At 40.8% G+C, this 16324-nt stretch overlaps 3 protein-coding genes across 12 annotated transcripts in view; 1 reads left to right on the top strand and 2 right to left on the bottom strand.

The window, feature by feature from the left end:
* Positions 1–1847, bottom strand: part of CERS3 (ceramide synthase 3) — a 52491-nt gene extending 50644 nt beyond the window's left edge. The window contains exon 1 of the mRNA XM_054077440.1: positions 1708–1847. The gene's annotated coding sequence lies outside the window, so the exon portion shown is untranslated. The remainder of the gene's footprint in view (positions 1–1707) is intronic.
* LINS1 (lines homolog 1) overlaps positions 1–13845 on the bottom strand; it is a 30212-nt gene extending 16367 nt beyond the window's left edge. For 4 of the 7 annotated variants that reach the window (XM_054077435.1, XM_054077434.1, XM_054077437.1 and 1 more), the window contains exons 1-8: positions 12654–13291; positions 12127–12200; positions 9245–9788; positions 9060–9149; positions 7761–7902; positions 6921–7511; positions 3564–3744; positions 1708–2634 (exon numbers count right to left, since the gene is read on the bottom strand). In XM_054077435.1, coding sequence (XP_053933410.1) covers positions 1719–2634; positions 3564–3744; positions 6921–7511; positions 7761–7902; positions 9060–9149; positions 9245–9652 — 2328 coding nt within the window. In that variant the 5' untranslated portion in view covers positions 9653–9788; positions 12127–12200; positions 12654–13291 and the 3' untranslated portion in view covers positions 1708–1718. Of the gene's footprint in view, positions 1–360; positions 2635–3563; positions 3745–6920; positions 7512–7760; positions 7903–9059; positions 9150–9244; positions 9789–12126; positions 12201–12653; positions 13292–13587 lie in introns of those variants that run through there. The other 3 variants (XM_054077438.1, XM_054077436.1, XM_054077433.1) reach the window with 3 other exon arrangements.
* Positions 13846–14279: 434 nt separating this feature from the next.
* ASB7 (ankyrin repeat and SOCS box containing 7) overlaps positions 14280–16324 on the top strand; it is a 30705-nt gene continuing 28660 nt past the window's right edge. For all 4 annotated transcript variants that reach the window (XM_054077724.1, XM_054077726.1, XM_054077725.1 and 1 more), the window contains exons 1-2: positions 14280–14395; positions 15222–15403. The gene's annotated coding sequence lies outside the window, so the exon portion shown is untranslated. The remainder of the gene's footprint in view (positions 14396–15221; positions 15404–16324) is intronic.

The following is a 16324-nucleotide window of genomic DNA, read 5'->3' on the forward strand; positions in this document are numbered from 1 at the left end:
TACAACCAAGTTCAAACACTGAAGAGGAACCAAGCCTTCTTCTGACCTGGATAACTCAGAGTTAGTTTTGAGCTAAAGTAACTGTAAGCATAAATGGAAAAGCTTCCATTCACTGACATTCTCACCCACTCCTATGCACGAAAGTTACAGCAGGAAGAAACAAAGCACAACGAACACACAGAATATTTAGATCTCCTACGTGCCAGTGAAGGGGATCACTTTTCCTGGCGTAACTACCAAGTGATTACAGCTGCCAGCTTGAAAGACTAAGATTCACACCTTCCTGTCTGAGAATTCATACCATTCAAGTGTCTCTGGAGAGCACTGTAATTTCCAGTTAAATTATCCCATTAGCTTCACCTAGTTATCCTCCTCTCCCAGTAATGTTGATTCACCAGTTCAGAGCTCAAGACCGACTTAAAAAATGGCCACAGAGATGTGGGGGACAGAGCCACCTGCTTCAGAGACTGCTCGACTTAACTCAGTACCTGTTTCAGTTTAACACTAAATAGCTAAATGGAAAATAGCGCTTACTTGCTTCTCAAGCATGATAGAGCACTTACCTTCAAAGAGATGATCCTAAAAGGAAAACTGCTTCTTACAGTTCTGATGAAGTCCAAGATTTTTACTGTAGTCCCTGTCATCAGTACTTTCCCATTGCCTAAGCCTGGTAAGATCATTACAAGCTGCACGTTAAGCGCACCAACATTAGGTGGCTTCCTGTTAAGTTCTGGATCCAGTTCTGGACTAGCTCTCCACAGGCAGTCTTAGATGCTTACTTTTTCAGGTTATTCAAATTAGATCTAACAGAAGATGTAAATACAAGAATTTAAACTCAATATCCATCTTGCTGCAGTGCAGACACTTATTTTCTTGTTATCCGTTTCCATTTTAACACATTTAGTCAGTACATACATATTCTATAGTTACATATGCAATGGATGCAAAGAATTCTGTTGGAATTTCGCTTCTCCATTATGTAAGCTCGATTTTAGATATAATGCTCCACTAAAACGCTCTATACATAGCCAAATACATATTAGTCCTGCACCTACCTTTCCTCCTAGTTAAAGAAATATAGTACAAAACATTAAGAAAAGCTACATTAAGTTTTCAGTGAAATAACACTGCTGATCAAATCAGGCAAACAGTTAAAGAGAAAAAACGTACAACCGAGATATCAGTTAAACACTTCTGACAAGAAAACTGTGGCATGGATTATCAGTTGTGGTAGCACACCTGAATGTCCACTTAGAGCACAGCATCGATGCAGAACACACAGTATAAACACCAAAACTGTCCCCAGCTAAAATATTTTATTTAGCTCAACCTCAAAGCAGGCAAATGCTGCATCAACACTGCACTTGTAGTCCATAAATCACTACCAATCTGGCAGTGACTTCATAGAGATAGTGACAGTAAGTATAACTGACAATACTTTAAGTATCATATATCATTGATATACTTGCACATCATTTATTACCAAATTTTGACTACCTAACAACTAATCTTTACATACCATACACTTTTACATCATGAATAAGCCTAGCGCCCTAAGGTAATGGATAGTATCACTGAACGCACTTGCAGATTTTTAAGGTGTCAATCAAAGCCGCATTTATCCTGTTAAGGGCTAAATATACTGACAGGTGTAAAAGGCATGAGCTTTAGAACTCGTTAATGTCATGGAAACATTCTGTAGCATACCAGTTAAAAAGTCACTGGAACACTTCTTCAGATTGTGAATTCACGTTCTTACTGATCTTCCCAATGTGGTTCAGTAGCTTCAACAATGCAGATGGATTATATGGGAAAAGATTTCTTCTATGCAACCTAGAAATAGCTTTTTGCAGTTCTTCCAAACATTTTGTGGATTTGTGAAGCATTACTCTTAGGGGAATGATGTTATCCAAAGATGCCATACAAGTCAAACAGGATGAGGTATTAGGTGCCTTTTGTTCCAGAGGCAACACTTCAGACTTGTGCATATTCTGAGCATCATCTGTGTAGCTGCAACCAGTTTCCCTTACTATCTTCTTGCTCTCGTTAATTAGAGGCACCTTCTTTGTGTTTACCAAGCACTCTTTTCCATCTGGTTCTAATTCAGACTCTTCTGAGCTGTCATAATTAACAAGGCTTTGAAGAGAACCCAGCAGAGATGTACTATCACTGCATATCAACGAGTTAGACAGGTTAGACTCCACAACTTTGTTATCACGTTGCTCTGTAGTAAACACTAAGCAATTTCGAGAAGAAGCCAAAGATAACGGAGTTTGTGGTTCTTGTTCACAAGCATTTTGTAAACTCTCACCAGTCATACAGCTTTGTTTTGCTTGATGGGGTAGGCCGACAGGAGCAATTGACCGAAAAGAGGCATGTTTAGTATCAAAATAGTTACAGACCTCTACAAACTGGTGCCAGTCTTTTCTAAGAAGCTTTAGGTACCTTACCAAGTACTCCAGAAAGCAAGTTTCTGATGAAATCAAAAAATCTAAAAGTACTGTGGAATCAAATGCTATTTTTTCCAGAGAAAATAAAAAGATACAGTGAGGATTATAGCCACATGCATGTGTAAGGACATCACAGGTTTCCTCCTCTTTTTGGCTTGAGTTATCAGCAGTATCATGCCGCAACCTGAAAAGTAAGTCATGAAATGAGTTAAATTCAATGCAAGCTTACAAGTTTTTAAAAACCAGGTATGTCCAGAAAGTCGTAACGTGGCTCTATTTTTTATTTTCTCAAAAAAGTAAAAACCAGAAAATAAATTTTTATATAGGAATGATAAAGAACAAAGGACAGTTTAGGAAGCCAAAACACTTAAAGCAGGCTTTCTTAAACAGCTGTCCTCTTTAGGAAACGTCCTAGAATAAACAAAGTCACTTACACTACATGAATTGTTATTTTAATACTTTTGTAAACCTGAACATAGATTAACTTTCAGGATGCTAAGCACACTGGAAAAAAAGTGGCCTACATTTACTCAAATGTCTAAGAAGAATTGTGGGTATCTAAGATACTGCTTGCAATACCTTCACATCTGAAGCTTGAGGGACCTTTTATAAATCAGGATAATATCTTGTATGGTAATTTAAACAAAAATGAAGCAATGAATATCCAGGACAAATTCATGAACACATTTCAGCTGTTAGCAATAACAGTTATCAACAAGCTAGAATTAATGTGGGTGCAGTCCCCAGGGGGCTACTTTGCCAGAAGTCACTGAATTCTTGACGTTTTATTAATCTTGTCTTTTATCAGTCTCTAACCACTATTTTAGATTGTCAAGTCAATTATTCTGAATTACAGGATATGACAAAGTATTTCACAGGAAACTGTTTCACAACTCCCTTATTTCAATTTAAAAAAATACACTTGATCAAATTATCAGCAAAGTTAACTGCTCTTACACCACACGTTATTACCATGTCCTGAGGTTTTGTTTTTTTTCATTATTAAAACTATTTTTTCTTCATACAAAATAATTGATAGAAATGTTACATGTATCGCAATAACTCACTAAATTACAATTCTTCATAGTTCTGTCAAATAAAACATACACTAACCTATCAAATTTTAAATAAATGAGTAATAAAGCTTTAGCAGCTTCCCACAAGTCATCATCTTGCTCTATGAAAATCAAGGAGAGCCATTCACACTGATGTACAACTGTGTGAGACTGTGGGGAAGACTTGAGATGACTCTTCCAGAATATCAACAGCTGGGACATGGAGTTCTGAAAGTCTCCTGAGAAAAAAAGAAATAACCATGAATTCTGCTATACATTTGTCACTAAACAACACACAATTTACTTTTCAATTAACAGTACATAACAGTTCACGAATGTGTTAATCATTCCGTAGCGAAACTGATTTAAATCAGCATCACATTTCATAGATTAGTTCTTGGTACCAAAGAAATCAAGAAGTATTTTGCAGAAAACCATATGCAGTTATCTAACCTTAAATTCAATGTCAATGGCTACTCTATTTAATTCTAGACACAATGTTTCAATGTCAATGTTAACAAATATAAGTAACCTACAGGAAATTAATTTACTCATTAGGAACCGCCCCCTCAGGACAGATAAAACTTAAGGATAGAATTTATTAATCTAACAGCACTCTCTATTTCAAGGACTTCAAGGAAGAATAGTCAGAGTTGTACCCAAAGCTTTCTAGGTCAACAGGGTGAATCTTCTCACACCTAAGCTTGCAGATTAATGAGCAATGACTAATGAACAAGATTACACCTCCAAAAATTTCCATGTATCAGGAAACCTACAAAAACGTGACTATCCCTACACGGCTGAGATTTATACTTCCCTCTGGCTCCCCAGTTAGGTAGCTTCATTGGTACATCATAAGCTAAACAAAGGTGAATTGTAATCAAGTTAATGCCACAAATGTAACAATCCCATGTGAACACGCTGCTGAGATTTCACCTCAGGCATATCTCTGCTGAGATTTCATCTCTTCCCATATGAAATAATAATATAATCATACTGTTCTGATATGACTGAAGCAATCTCAAAACTCAACTGCAGTAATCTACAGTTGATGGGAATAAATTGTTATTTCTACAGTAAAACAAAGTATGAAGTTTCTAGTATAGTCGTATTCTGTATAAAACAAATTGTTCATGGATAATGTACATTTTTCAAGTACATACAGGCTTGAATAAAGGTACCTTCATGAGACCATATAAAATTCTTGTTGAAAGGATTAATGTAAGCAGTCCTTTTCCTACAAATCCTCACTTTTCCTTTCCCTCTAAATAGTGCAGTTCTGAATGGGAAAAGCACCTCAAATGTATGCTACTTTAGTGCAATAACTTATTCAGTAAAATAACTTTGTAGCCATATGAGAGAAAGCCCTTAAGTCAAGAAATCTACCTCTTCAGTATAAAAACATACCGTAGTAGGTGCTGTGTACAGGTACTACGAAGTGTAGCACTAGGTACCAGGTTGTCATGTAACACAGCATACATTCCATGTTTAGAAAACAGAAAAAAAACATAGGAGCTGTGTATCTTTACTCCAGAGGTACTCCTTACGTAAGAACTCTAATGCCGCTGGAAGTTCACTACAGCTCAAAAAGCAGAGTTGCATCACTACATAAACAGTGATAACCACTCTTGAAAAGTTTCATGCAACATGGGAATCAATTTACAAAACTATCATGATTTTCCATAATATTTGATTTTAACATTTGCCTTTCCTCTTTTCAAATAACAGGAACAGCAAGTTCTCTTTGTTATTAATAGTCACTATTCAGACTCAAATTCTTCTCTATAAATCAAAGCTATCTGGAAATTACTCTCAGAACTGAAATGAATTAAAGTTAAGCCACTGTAATTCATGTTAATAAAAAAAGATAAGATCAACCAGCTTCCGGGAAGGGAAGTTAGCATACTAAAGCATTTCAGCACTTGTTTTAACTACTTCATTTAATGTCACTAAAATAGAAACACCATTCCTTTCCTCTTGGCAGTTGGGCATTTGAATCTAATTACAGAACTCATTTTTTTGTGTCATGAATCTGGAGAAGAATGGAGAATTTTCTTCTTAAAGGCAGAATTTTTCAACAGACACCTAAAATAGACTTAACCTACTTTTTTTCTATTCACTCGTTCTTACACAATTGCAGTCTCTATACATTTTTCAGAAGGTGGACCATAAGCAAAATATTTTCTTCAAATACTTAAACTCTAAGAATTCGACTGGCATCTTAAAATCTGGACAAAGCACCACAAGCTGTCTTGCACAAGTCTGCAGCAATTTTGCATAGTCAGACGAATTTAAAATTGATTTTATGCTTGCTACATAATGCAGAAATATAAATAGTAAATTAACATTTACATCCAGAACCCATATTAACATGCCTCAAAGTATTTAAGACTCTGTAAAATTTCATCTGTGGTTAAAAAGAAAAACAAATTGTTTTCTATGTTCTGCCACGCCATCAACTGGCTGACAATAAGGAACACCAGTTCTCACTTGTATGGGACTAAAAACACTGCTTGTGAACTCCCTTGCCACTTTTGCCACAGAGCCTATAATCCAGGGAAAGCAAGGTGCTTTGATCATAGAATTTGCACATCCATGTTCACACAGCTCAGCATCAGATGATGTGCATCACATGTCTCTTGGAGGGGAAAAAGGCAAGTGGAAAGATAGGATTCCAGGAATGCTTCTCAGGAAAAAAGCCCCACCCCACTATTTTATTATAGCACAGAAGACTACTAACTGGCTACCAGCGTGACACAGCAACGTGTCATCTTCCATCAGGAACTCAAATTACACAGCATTCCCTGCCATCCCACTGCCTGCCTCTTGGCACAGCCCTAGCTCAAAAACCAGATCTGCTCTTCTACTAATCTAATTCAGCTATTCAGTAGAATAAACACAATCAAGTAAGCAGGTATGAAAAGCATGCCTAACATCTACTAATTCAAAGAGCTGAACCTGTAAGTCAGAGTGAAGAACATCTCCAAGTTAATAGCACTTACAGGTCTACCTCCACATTAGAAAACAAAGAGTGCTACCTGTCATTCCTTTTAGTTCTCCACCCTGAAAAGAGCAGATGCTTACGCTAAAGGATCCCTTCTCTTCCAAGTAGAGAAGAGCCTGATTTCAAAAGCTGGCTCAACTATTTCAAATACTAACACATGTTCTTAACAGGAAGAGTTTTCAATGCCAAATGCAGCTGTTTCAAGCTTCCCATACTGCAGGGGCTAAGGATGGGATAAAATGCAAGACAACTAATCAGGCAGGACATAGCGACAGGTTTCCTGGGTTAGTCTTTATTTCCTTCCTCTCAGCACCACTAATTCAGCTGAATCCTACGTACAGTCTTAATGAGTTGTGACTATCAAACCTGAAAGCTTTACAATTAGTGAACAAAACTACAAGAGACTATTACCTTTGATTTCAGCTTCTGTAGCAGAACTCTGACACTTGAATTCCAATGCTTTAAGCACAACCAGACTTAAGGCTCTGAGAACAGTTTGGTCAGAACCACTTTGAGTATCACCTCCAGAAGGAGCTTCACTGCCTCCAAAGTAGCTGATCCTTTCATTCAGTGGGATCCGGTCAAACCAAGCCAAATTCACAACTTGCAGAACAGCATTACTCAGTGCAAGCATATCCTCATATAAAGATGGGTTTTGCAAGGACAGTGATCCACTTCTAGCATCTTCTCTAGTCTTGTAAAGGACACATTTTTTAAGGAGCATAATGAACAACTTCTTGATTAAATAGTGAACTGATGAGCTAATGAGGTTCAGGACATAAGAAACTTTCAAAAACAATACTCTCTGGCATCTGAGCGGTAGTTCTAATTCAATTCTGGAAGTCAAAAGTGCTTCAAGCAGATCTACAAAACTGATTAAATTGTTTGCAGCTTCAGAATAAGGTGAAGTATAGCAGTGACTGTCAAAATGATGGACCAGAATGGAATTGTAAAATTCTTCAAGCACAGCATCAAGAGGAGCCAACAACTTCATCAAAATACCTACGGCAACAAAAAGAACATTATGGAGTTGGAGTGTAACACAGTCAACTAAGCCATCAAATAAAAAGAAAACAATTGTTACTGTCCTCAGTTTTTAAGCATCTTTAAGCCCCTACATTTGTAACAGCACTTTGTTCCCCTCTTTCTCAGGCAGAAACAGGTGTTCTTTAGGCAGGCTGCTCTAGAGGTAACATTCCTCCCCCTCGTGGGCACTCGTGTATCAACACCGTCACAAAACCACCTCTGTACCTGTTTTGGGCAGAGCTCGGTCCTTCAGTACCTCTTTGAGAACAGCTGTAAGAGTCCACAGGCACTGTGCCACCTGGGTATCCACAGGGAAGCCTGAAAGGGTCTTCAGACTAAAGGTGAGCCAAGTGACATTTAACACATTCTAAAAAAATTAGTTCAAAAAAACCAATCACATATGCTTTACAATTGCATTACAATGATTTAATATTGTACATTTAAAAGATTCAAATGTAGGCATAGGGAAAACAAAAGTAGAAACCATGTATCTGTGCAGTAAGTACTACGTAGGTTTGTACTTACAAACATGAAGACATATGCATGCAATGGGAATTATCTGTATTTTCCAGCAAAGGAAATCCAAACTTCCTAATGTCACGTTACCTACACAAACCAGATAATACTGTAGACAGACTGTATCTGAATTCATAATTCCCAGACACATTTCTGAGCAAAGTCTATGTTCAGCAATGCAACTATGGAGGCTACAATACTTATTCACCAAATATTGAGCAAGTAAAAAACCAAGTAATCGGAACATGCAAACAGGAAAATAAGGAAAAGTATTTGATTAACTTTCAGCATGTTATTACCTATTTTTATCTACTACATCACCTAACAGGTACCATGCAACTGTAAAAAATATTGATAGTCTAGATTGTTCTTTCTAAATACCTCTACTGCAACCTTAAAGGGAATATTCCTTGTGATCTAGACACATTTTAGTGTAAAAGAGTTTCACAAATCAAATTCTAGGTTTTATAAAGGCATTCCACTTTACTTTACAAACCCTGTCACACATCCAATTTCCTTGCCATCCATGCCCCTTCTAATGTATCTGAAATATTGTTGGAATATTTATCACATACCTTTCCAATCCACCACTTACAACCCAAAGGCCCTTAAGACACACTCTAAGGGAGAACTATCACATTGTCTTGTACAAACTTCACGTTGCTCCCCATGCTGGAGCTAAACACACCTCAACAAGCCCATGTGGCATTTTGAGAGGACTAGGAGTCCATATGCTGAACATCAGCAGACTGCAGATGTGCCTTTCTGAAAGCTAGAGGAGAGCAACAGATAGAGGAAAGGAGCTGTTCTGATATCACTCTGTGGGTCTAGTTACAAAAGGAGCCTCTTTAAAAGCACTTTCAGGATTAACAGTAGTCACATAGTGACTGCTTTTGTGCCACATCCACACTATAAAAAGTTGGCTCTAGAGTCAAATGGAACAACTTGCTTGAAGGCATATATTCACTCAGCCATTCTTTTAACTGTGAAAAGTTATGCCATACTCACCTCCTCCTTCAGCTGGAAATACACAAGAGATGCTAAACTTTTTGAAGCCATGTGAGATAACAGCCGATCAGAACTACCAACCAGACAAATCTGCAGACATATAGAAAGAAAGAGTATGTAAGGCACATTCCTTTTTTTTTTTTTCTCCTTTCACAAAAATCTTTCAGAAGTTTATAAAAGCTTACCAATTGTGAGTCAATTTTTGCCTCCTTCAAAAGAAGGACAAAGATTTCACAGTACTTCTGTCTCATACTGATTTCAACTTCTTGGGACTCTGCTTTAGCAACCATCATCTTGATCAAGGTTAATTGCAGCAGCATCACTTCTCGTGGACAGAATGAGGGGTTCACGTTTGCAAAGCTATTTGATACATCATCTGTTGTAAGGACATCCGCATCTGACATCTCTGTGTCTCGATGGCTCCTAATACCACCATCAGGAGATGGCAAATGCATCCCATTTCCTGATTCATCTCTTTCTGGTGACTGCTCCACACTCAGATTAAGTAAAGAGGTGTAATAATTGCTTTCCCTTGCCAGCAGAACACCTTCCACCACATCCTTATACATCTGCTGCAGAAGAGCGCTCTTCATTATGATAGCATTCAATAACCCAGAAAAAGCTGCATGTCTTCACTTATTATCCATGGTCACTGCAAATCAGCTCTGATGTTATTTTTATCCAGTAGTAGAAACAGAAACACCATTAGGCATTTCTCTTCCAAGTTACCTAGGAAGAAATGTTTTGCTATTACTGAATTTCACAAATAATTCCAAAGATACAAAAGAACAGCACACATTTTTACAGTGGATACTACCATTATTAAACTTATTTTGAAAATACAAATTTACTGTTTAAAAAACAGCACGGGTGAGAGCAGCTCAAAACTGTCTCAGTGAGACACTCACTGTGGTAACCCTTGCGTCATTTGACAAAATTCACAGTTCTAATATTATACTGTCGATACCAACATTGATTTGCTGAAACTAACAAACCCAAAGTCGACTGTTACCAGGTACTGCTGCTGAAAGATAGCAGAACATCGATTAAATCTCTCTACAACTACTAAAACCACACATCTTTTTTGACAGATTCCTCCAACAATTTTCTGAGGACCTACACCTTGACACCCAAACCAGGCTTCCACATAACACAAAAGACCAGCAATACCACAGGGATGGTCTCAAGAGCCCCATGACCAAGATATTTAAGTTTTCCACTTTAAGTATTTTTTAATTTTAAGAGCCACTAACAACACTTCACCATATTCAGGAAAGGTATAAACCCAAGATCTTTATCAGAAAGTCTATGGAACATATCTTTCAGTCACAACACTGGACCATTCACTATAGCTTAAAAAGAAGAGTTACTAAGAATTAAAATCTTCTTCTACCATGTGAGCATCCAAGCCTTCACAATTTTCAAACCATTACATAAATGGCTAGACAGATGTCATATCTCCCCAGAAAGCAAAAAGGATGGATACTGAAGAACATCAGGGTTTCTTTTTCACCTATATTAAGAGTGTGGATAGTCTGTAACATTTATCCTTTTAGGACAGTTTTAACACATTCTCTAACCAGATCTCTATTAATAAAAAACCCAAACCAAACTCATTACCTTTATCTACTCTGAAGCTAGGAGGGGGGCTTATGTTTTTTATAAGAATTTTCTTTTTTGCAGCCTTTTTGGACTCCTGTCTTTAAGCCTGGCATAATCAACTGGACGAACTTCCATGTAAACTCCTGTAGCCACCTGTCTGTAGCTAGCTTCTATTCGAATGTTACATTTCCCTTTTCTTACCAATTCAAGAAAGCAGCTCAGTCTCCCACCTGGTAAGACATTCCAAATAACTTCCTATCTCTGTATCAATTACACCTGTGTTTTCCATCACACTAAACTAATTATTACTTTTCAGCAGAATATTATTATTATTGCTTTTAATAGAATATTAGGGAAAAATGAAACTAAAATTCCTTACGTAAGGAATTTTATTTCATTTACAATCGCCACAAGCTTTTAAAACACTATCAAACACTGAAAATCACACCCCCATTTCTACAATTCAGTTTTTTAAGTGCATCTGAAGAACACATCAACGAAACTGCTTCTCAAAGCTACAAAGGCCTAGGGGTAGACCAAGATATGTTACTTAAACACCTTATTTCTTACACCACTAGGCACTATTTCCTTCAGAAAATAATCTAAAATTAGAGGATAAGAAGTTGCCTGCAGGGCCTGAGCTACAATCCACTCCAGCACAGTATTTTCAAAGACACATTCAACAATGGCTGACCTGACAACTCCAAAATGTTCCAGTATGTTTCCCACTTAACCCTCACCTGAAGAGCCAAGAATCTTTTCCTCATCCCTTCCCACATTCCACATTTTAGATGTTAAAACTGATAGTTCAGACAATAAATTCCTTCTTTGTTTGCAGAATCTATTTGGAATTCTACTTGAGATGGCAATTTATGACCTGAAACCTTGTAAAACTTCAAAAATCACTCTGAGTATTTTATATAGCTATTGTTCCTACCTTTGAATTTTACTTCTTCCTACATAAATACCTAATGAAGTAAAATTATCGCAACGCATTTACTTCTGTGTTAGGACCATCCTGAATTATCATCCTACATGATAAACAAATGGATTTATTGTGCACAAATCCATACAATACAGCAAGGCTGTTAAGGCAGAAGAGATTTAAAATTCATTAGGCATATGCATGATGAGATTTTACCTTCGCCACACACTCTTGGTTGTGCTTTCCCTGATCCTACCACCATCCATTTATATATTAAATCATTAATTTGCAGAACCCTTTACAAAAACATCTGTAAGGGATGTCTCACTCACATGTGACAACAGTTCATGAACATAAGTCATTAAAGGAAATGAAGGGTGAGGGGGCTTGTTTTGAAGAGATTTACCTCAAAGGGGGGGGGAAATATCAGACTGACTAGATTTGTTTGAGAGTAAGAGAGCACAGTGACAAGCTCAAAGCCGAAGAGTCAAGAAAAGCAATAACATTCATACACAAGAAATGACAAATTCCAAGCCTTACTTGTATTATTTATTTCAGTTATTCATGACAGCTGTTATAAACCAATTAAGGTAACGCCTCACAGTGCCAGGCTCCTGCAAAAACAACAGGAAATGGTTCAAAAACCTTATATAGAGACTGATCAAGCAAAGACAGAAAGGACAACCACACAGGAAAAAAAAAAAAGCCCAAATATAGTTGTATGTTATTTTCATGACCGCTTTTGTTAGGCTTTAAAATCAAAGTCATGTGGAGCTGCAAACAGAGTGGAAGAGAGAAAAGGAAATGAAGAGCCCAAGACGAAAACTGAAAAGGCAGCTGAAGCTTATAAGGCTTAAGGACCACCATAAACCAAGCAAGAGACATTTCAGTAGCTGCAACTGCCTCCAGAACATCCTAAAGATATAAAATCTGTACATTTCTCCAGGGTGGGATGCTTAATGTAGCATAAAGTCATAGAAAGCATCAATTTGGCTAGACTGACACTGTTGATAGCACATTTTACTTTTATTTACAAACACAAACGGCTTACAATGACATACACTTACCCAAGGATATTAGCAAAGAGGCAGGACTACAAAAAGCTGTTGACGCACCCTATATTGGTCTTTCCGGTATACGCTACTAAATGTTAACTGTGTGAGTAGCAACGGGTAGAAAGCAAATTATCAAAAAAACCCTATGCTCATTAAAAAGTGAAATCAGAAAATGAAAGTAAAGTGCAACCACACTCCATGACTTTGGGGTACAAATGCAAAGGCTCTGGATCTCCTTACAATGCAATAGCTGAATCATTTAATCTACTTGGCCTACTTGTACCTGCAGTGACTTCATAGGTTCAGCTTTCAATAAAGAACATGATTCCATTCGGGGCTGAAACACTACCTCTAACATAACCGCATTTCTTTGCGGAGATTGCAGATCACCTCTGCTGCGAGCCTGGCTGCCCCTCCGACCCCTGAGTATGCCAGATGCCGGCCCTGCTCTCCCGCAGCAGGAGCGGAGCCGCACCGACCCCACCCGCCCTCACAGCCCTGCGCCCCGACCGCCTCACACGAGCCACACAGCCCCACAGGAACAACTGCGTCAGGCCACGCCCTTTTAAGGTATGCTGCTAGACCACGCCCCCTCCGAAAACCACGCCCCCTTAGGACACTGCAAGACACGCTTCTCTAGGCCACGCCCCTTTCAAGGCACACACTGAGACCACGCCCCATCTCCGTCCCCGCCACTCGTTAAGCCATGCCCCCTTCTAAACACGTTCAGACAGGCTACGCCACTCGCCAAGCCACGCCCCGCCCAAACCACACAACGCTACAGGCCACGCTCCTCCCCAAAACATACAGCTCTTCTGCCCACGCTAGGCCACGCCCCCTCGCCACACACCTCGCTAGGCCACGCCCCCTCACCGATACTAGCTGTCTAGGTCACCACCCTTCACTAGGCCACGCTCCTCATACCACAGTTACATAGGCCACACACCTCACCAGGCCACGCCGCTTCTCAATACGTAGCAATGTATAGGCCACGCCCCTCACAAACTACACTGCTCTTCTGGCCACGCTTCTTCTCCAGGCCACGCCCTCTTCCAAGACTGACCACTCTCTAGGCCACGCCCTCTTCCAAGACTGACCACTCTCTAGGCCACGCTCCCCCTCCAAGCTATGGCCCCTCTAAAACGCGTTCCTCCCCCAACTCTCTCTCTGTGCCGGGTACTACCGCTCTCTCAGCCACGTCCCCCCTTCAGGGTCGCCCCCACCCCGTTCAAGAGACACCCACCACCCAGCCACGCGCCTCTCCAGGCCACGTTCCCCCTCACCCTGAAGCCTCGCTTAGTCACCCCGAGCCGCCCCGCCGCTAGGCAACCGCTGCTAAGCAACCGCCGCGACTCGCCCTCCCCCTACACGCGCCGTAAAGCCAAACTTTCCTCCGTCAAAGCGCCGCCACTGCCGCGGCCACCCCTCTTTTTTCTCCTCTGTCGCAAAGCTGTGCCCCTCCCCCGCTGCTTTACGGCCAGAGGCGGGGCCGCGGGCGGTGCCGCCGTCAGCACCTCGGCCAATGGTGCTCGGCGGCGGCTGGCGGCGGGGGGCGGGCGTGGCGCGGCGGCCGCCGATTGGCCGCGGCGAGGGTCAGGCTCGGCCCGCTGACCCCGGCGCGGAGCCGGGGGGGGGCGGCTCGGTGCAAAGTGTCCCCGCGCGGCCCGGCCCCTCCCGCCCCGCCGCCTCCGCTGCCGCCAGCGCGGGGGGCGGCAGCGCCCGGACCGCGCCGCCCCCCCCCGCCCCGCACACAGGTAACGGCGGGGGTATGGGGCGGGGGGGAGCGCGACCCCAGCGCCCGCAGTGGGGCCTCCGCTCCCCGCGGCCAGGGGCTCCGGCACCCCGGGAAAGGGGGCTTAGGCCCGCCGGCACTGAGGGGCCGCGTGCCCCTCCGGGGGTGCGTGTGTGTCTGCTTGTCTGCGTGTGTATCTGTGTGTGTGTGTGTGTGTGTGTGTCTCTCTGTATGTGTGTCTGTGTCTGTGCGTGTGTCCCTACCCAGCCCCCAGGCCCTGAACTCTGCGCCTGCCTTTGTGTGTGCATATGTCTGTGTGTCCGTGTGTCTCTGTCTGTCTGTGTGTCCATGCCTGCGTGTGTGTCCGTGTGTATCCATGTCTGTGTGCTTGTGTATGTATGTCCGTATCTCTGTGTGTCCACATGCATCTGTATCTGTGTGTCTGTGCATGTGACTGCATGTGTGTGCACGTCTGTGTGAGTGCGTATCTGTGTGCGGGCCCAGTTCCTGCGAGGGAGTCATTCTGATCTCCCAGTAGCTCTAGCTCTCTTTTCTGGGTTGCTTCCTGTCCCATTCTCCAGTTCTTATCTTTTACTTTGATTCCTGGAGGACCTGGTGTGACAGAGCAGTAGTGCTGCCCTTATTGGCTCTCTAGCTCCTTAATATCCCAACAGAGTGCCCTTCTTTACCTAAATAAGTGGTCCTTATTTAGGTAAATAACCCTTTCCTTCCTAATTCTTGAAGGCTCTTCCTATTTTGATCTACTATTGCTTTTCTGTTAACTATTTCTGTTCTCCATTTCTCTCTTTTATGTCGCTTTGTGGCTCAGTTCTATTTTTATTTTCTAGGTTTAAGCTGCCTTAAAGGAGAACTAAAAATTGCATCTCCAAAGAACAAAATAAAACAGAAGAGAGAAAACGGCGCTCAAAAAACCTCCAGAAAAGTGATAAATCCTGTAGACTCAGAATCATTCTAGACATGTGGTCTGGCTGGGACTGAGGCCTCTTGTGTTTTTGACGGATTTGAATAGGTAATGTTAGTTCTCTTTTTCTCTTAAAACGTCCTTGCTATTGAGCTTTAAAAGTTTGAAAGCTCTGTAGCCCATTTGAAGTACCCTTCTTTCCTCTTGTAACGCTTTGTCATCTTCTAGATGTAATCTGCAAACCTTATTTTGATTATGAGTTGCTACTTAATGGTTTTTATGTTTCTTCATTTCAGTAGTATCACTTAAAATCACTTCACTCTGGGTCATTAAAAGGGTCTTTTCCTAAAGCTTTTTCATGAAGGTATAGGTGTGACACTGGATTTGTTTCTGCTTTGATTCTAAAGTATCTGCTGGAGTAGGTCATGGTAATTGCATTACGTTGGTTTAGTTGTACCCAATTTCTGTCTGGGTCTTTTCTCAAGGAACTGCAAAGAATTGAAAGTGTTTAATTTGGTGGTGTTTGATTACAAGTACTTCACGTTTTGATTGAGATCATGGAAGAAGATAACGCTGTTAGGTGCTTAAGGGGAAAAGCAAAAGGAGCCATCAAAAACTGAATCCTGCTGGTACCAGAAAGGTTCAGTTTCAAGGGGAAAGCAGTCCATAGGGAGAGCTCCATGTTTTATGTGCTAAGGTGAAGAGATGCGCTCTAGGAGGAGAGAGGGGGGAGGCGTATAATGTCAGTCAGACTTTTTCTGCATCCTACTGTTAGCGTGCTCCAAATAAAGGAGTTTCTGCACGTTCGTTTAATGCAGAGTCTGTCTTGAATCCCTTTCTAATCTGTTTCAAATGTAGATGACTGTGTTATTTTGGCAAATATATTCTCTGTGTTGGTCCCTCAGGTCTTTGTTGTGTTTTCAGAGATGTCATTGACTGTACCGCAGTGTTTTTCATTGTCAGCGATGAATTATTTTTCGTCATTATTTTCGTGGGTAAGGACAGTACCTGTTGCCAACAGTTTTGGTC

The sequence above is a fragment of the Cuculus canorus genome, chromosome 12 (genome assembly GCF_017976375.1).
Source record: "Cuculus canorus isolate bCucCan1 chromosome 12, bCucCan1.pri, whole genome shotgun sequence".
Lineage (NCBI taxonomy): Eukaryota > Metazoa > Chordata > Aves > Cuculiformes > Cuculidae > Cuculus > Cuculus canorus.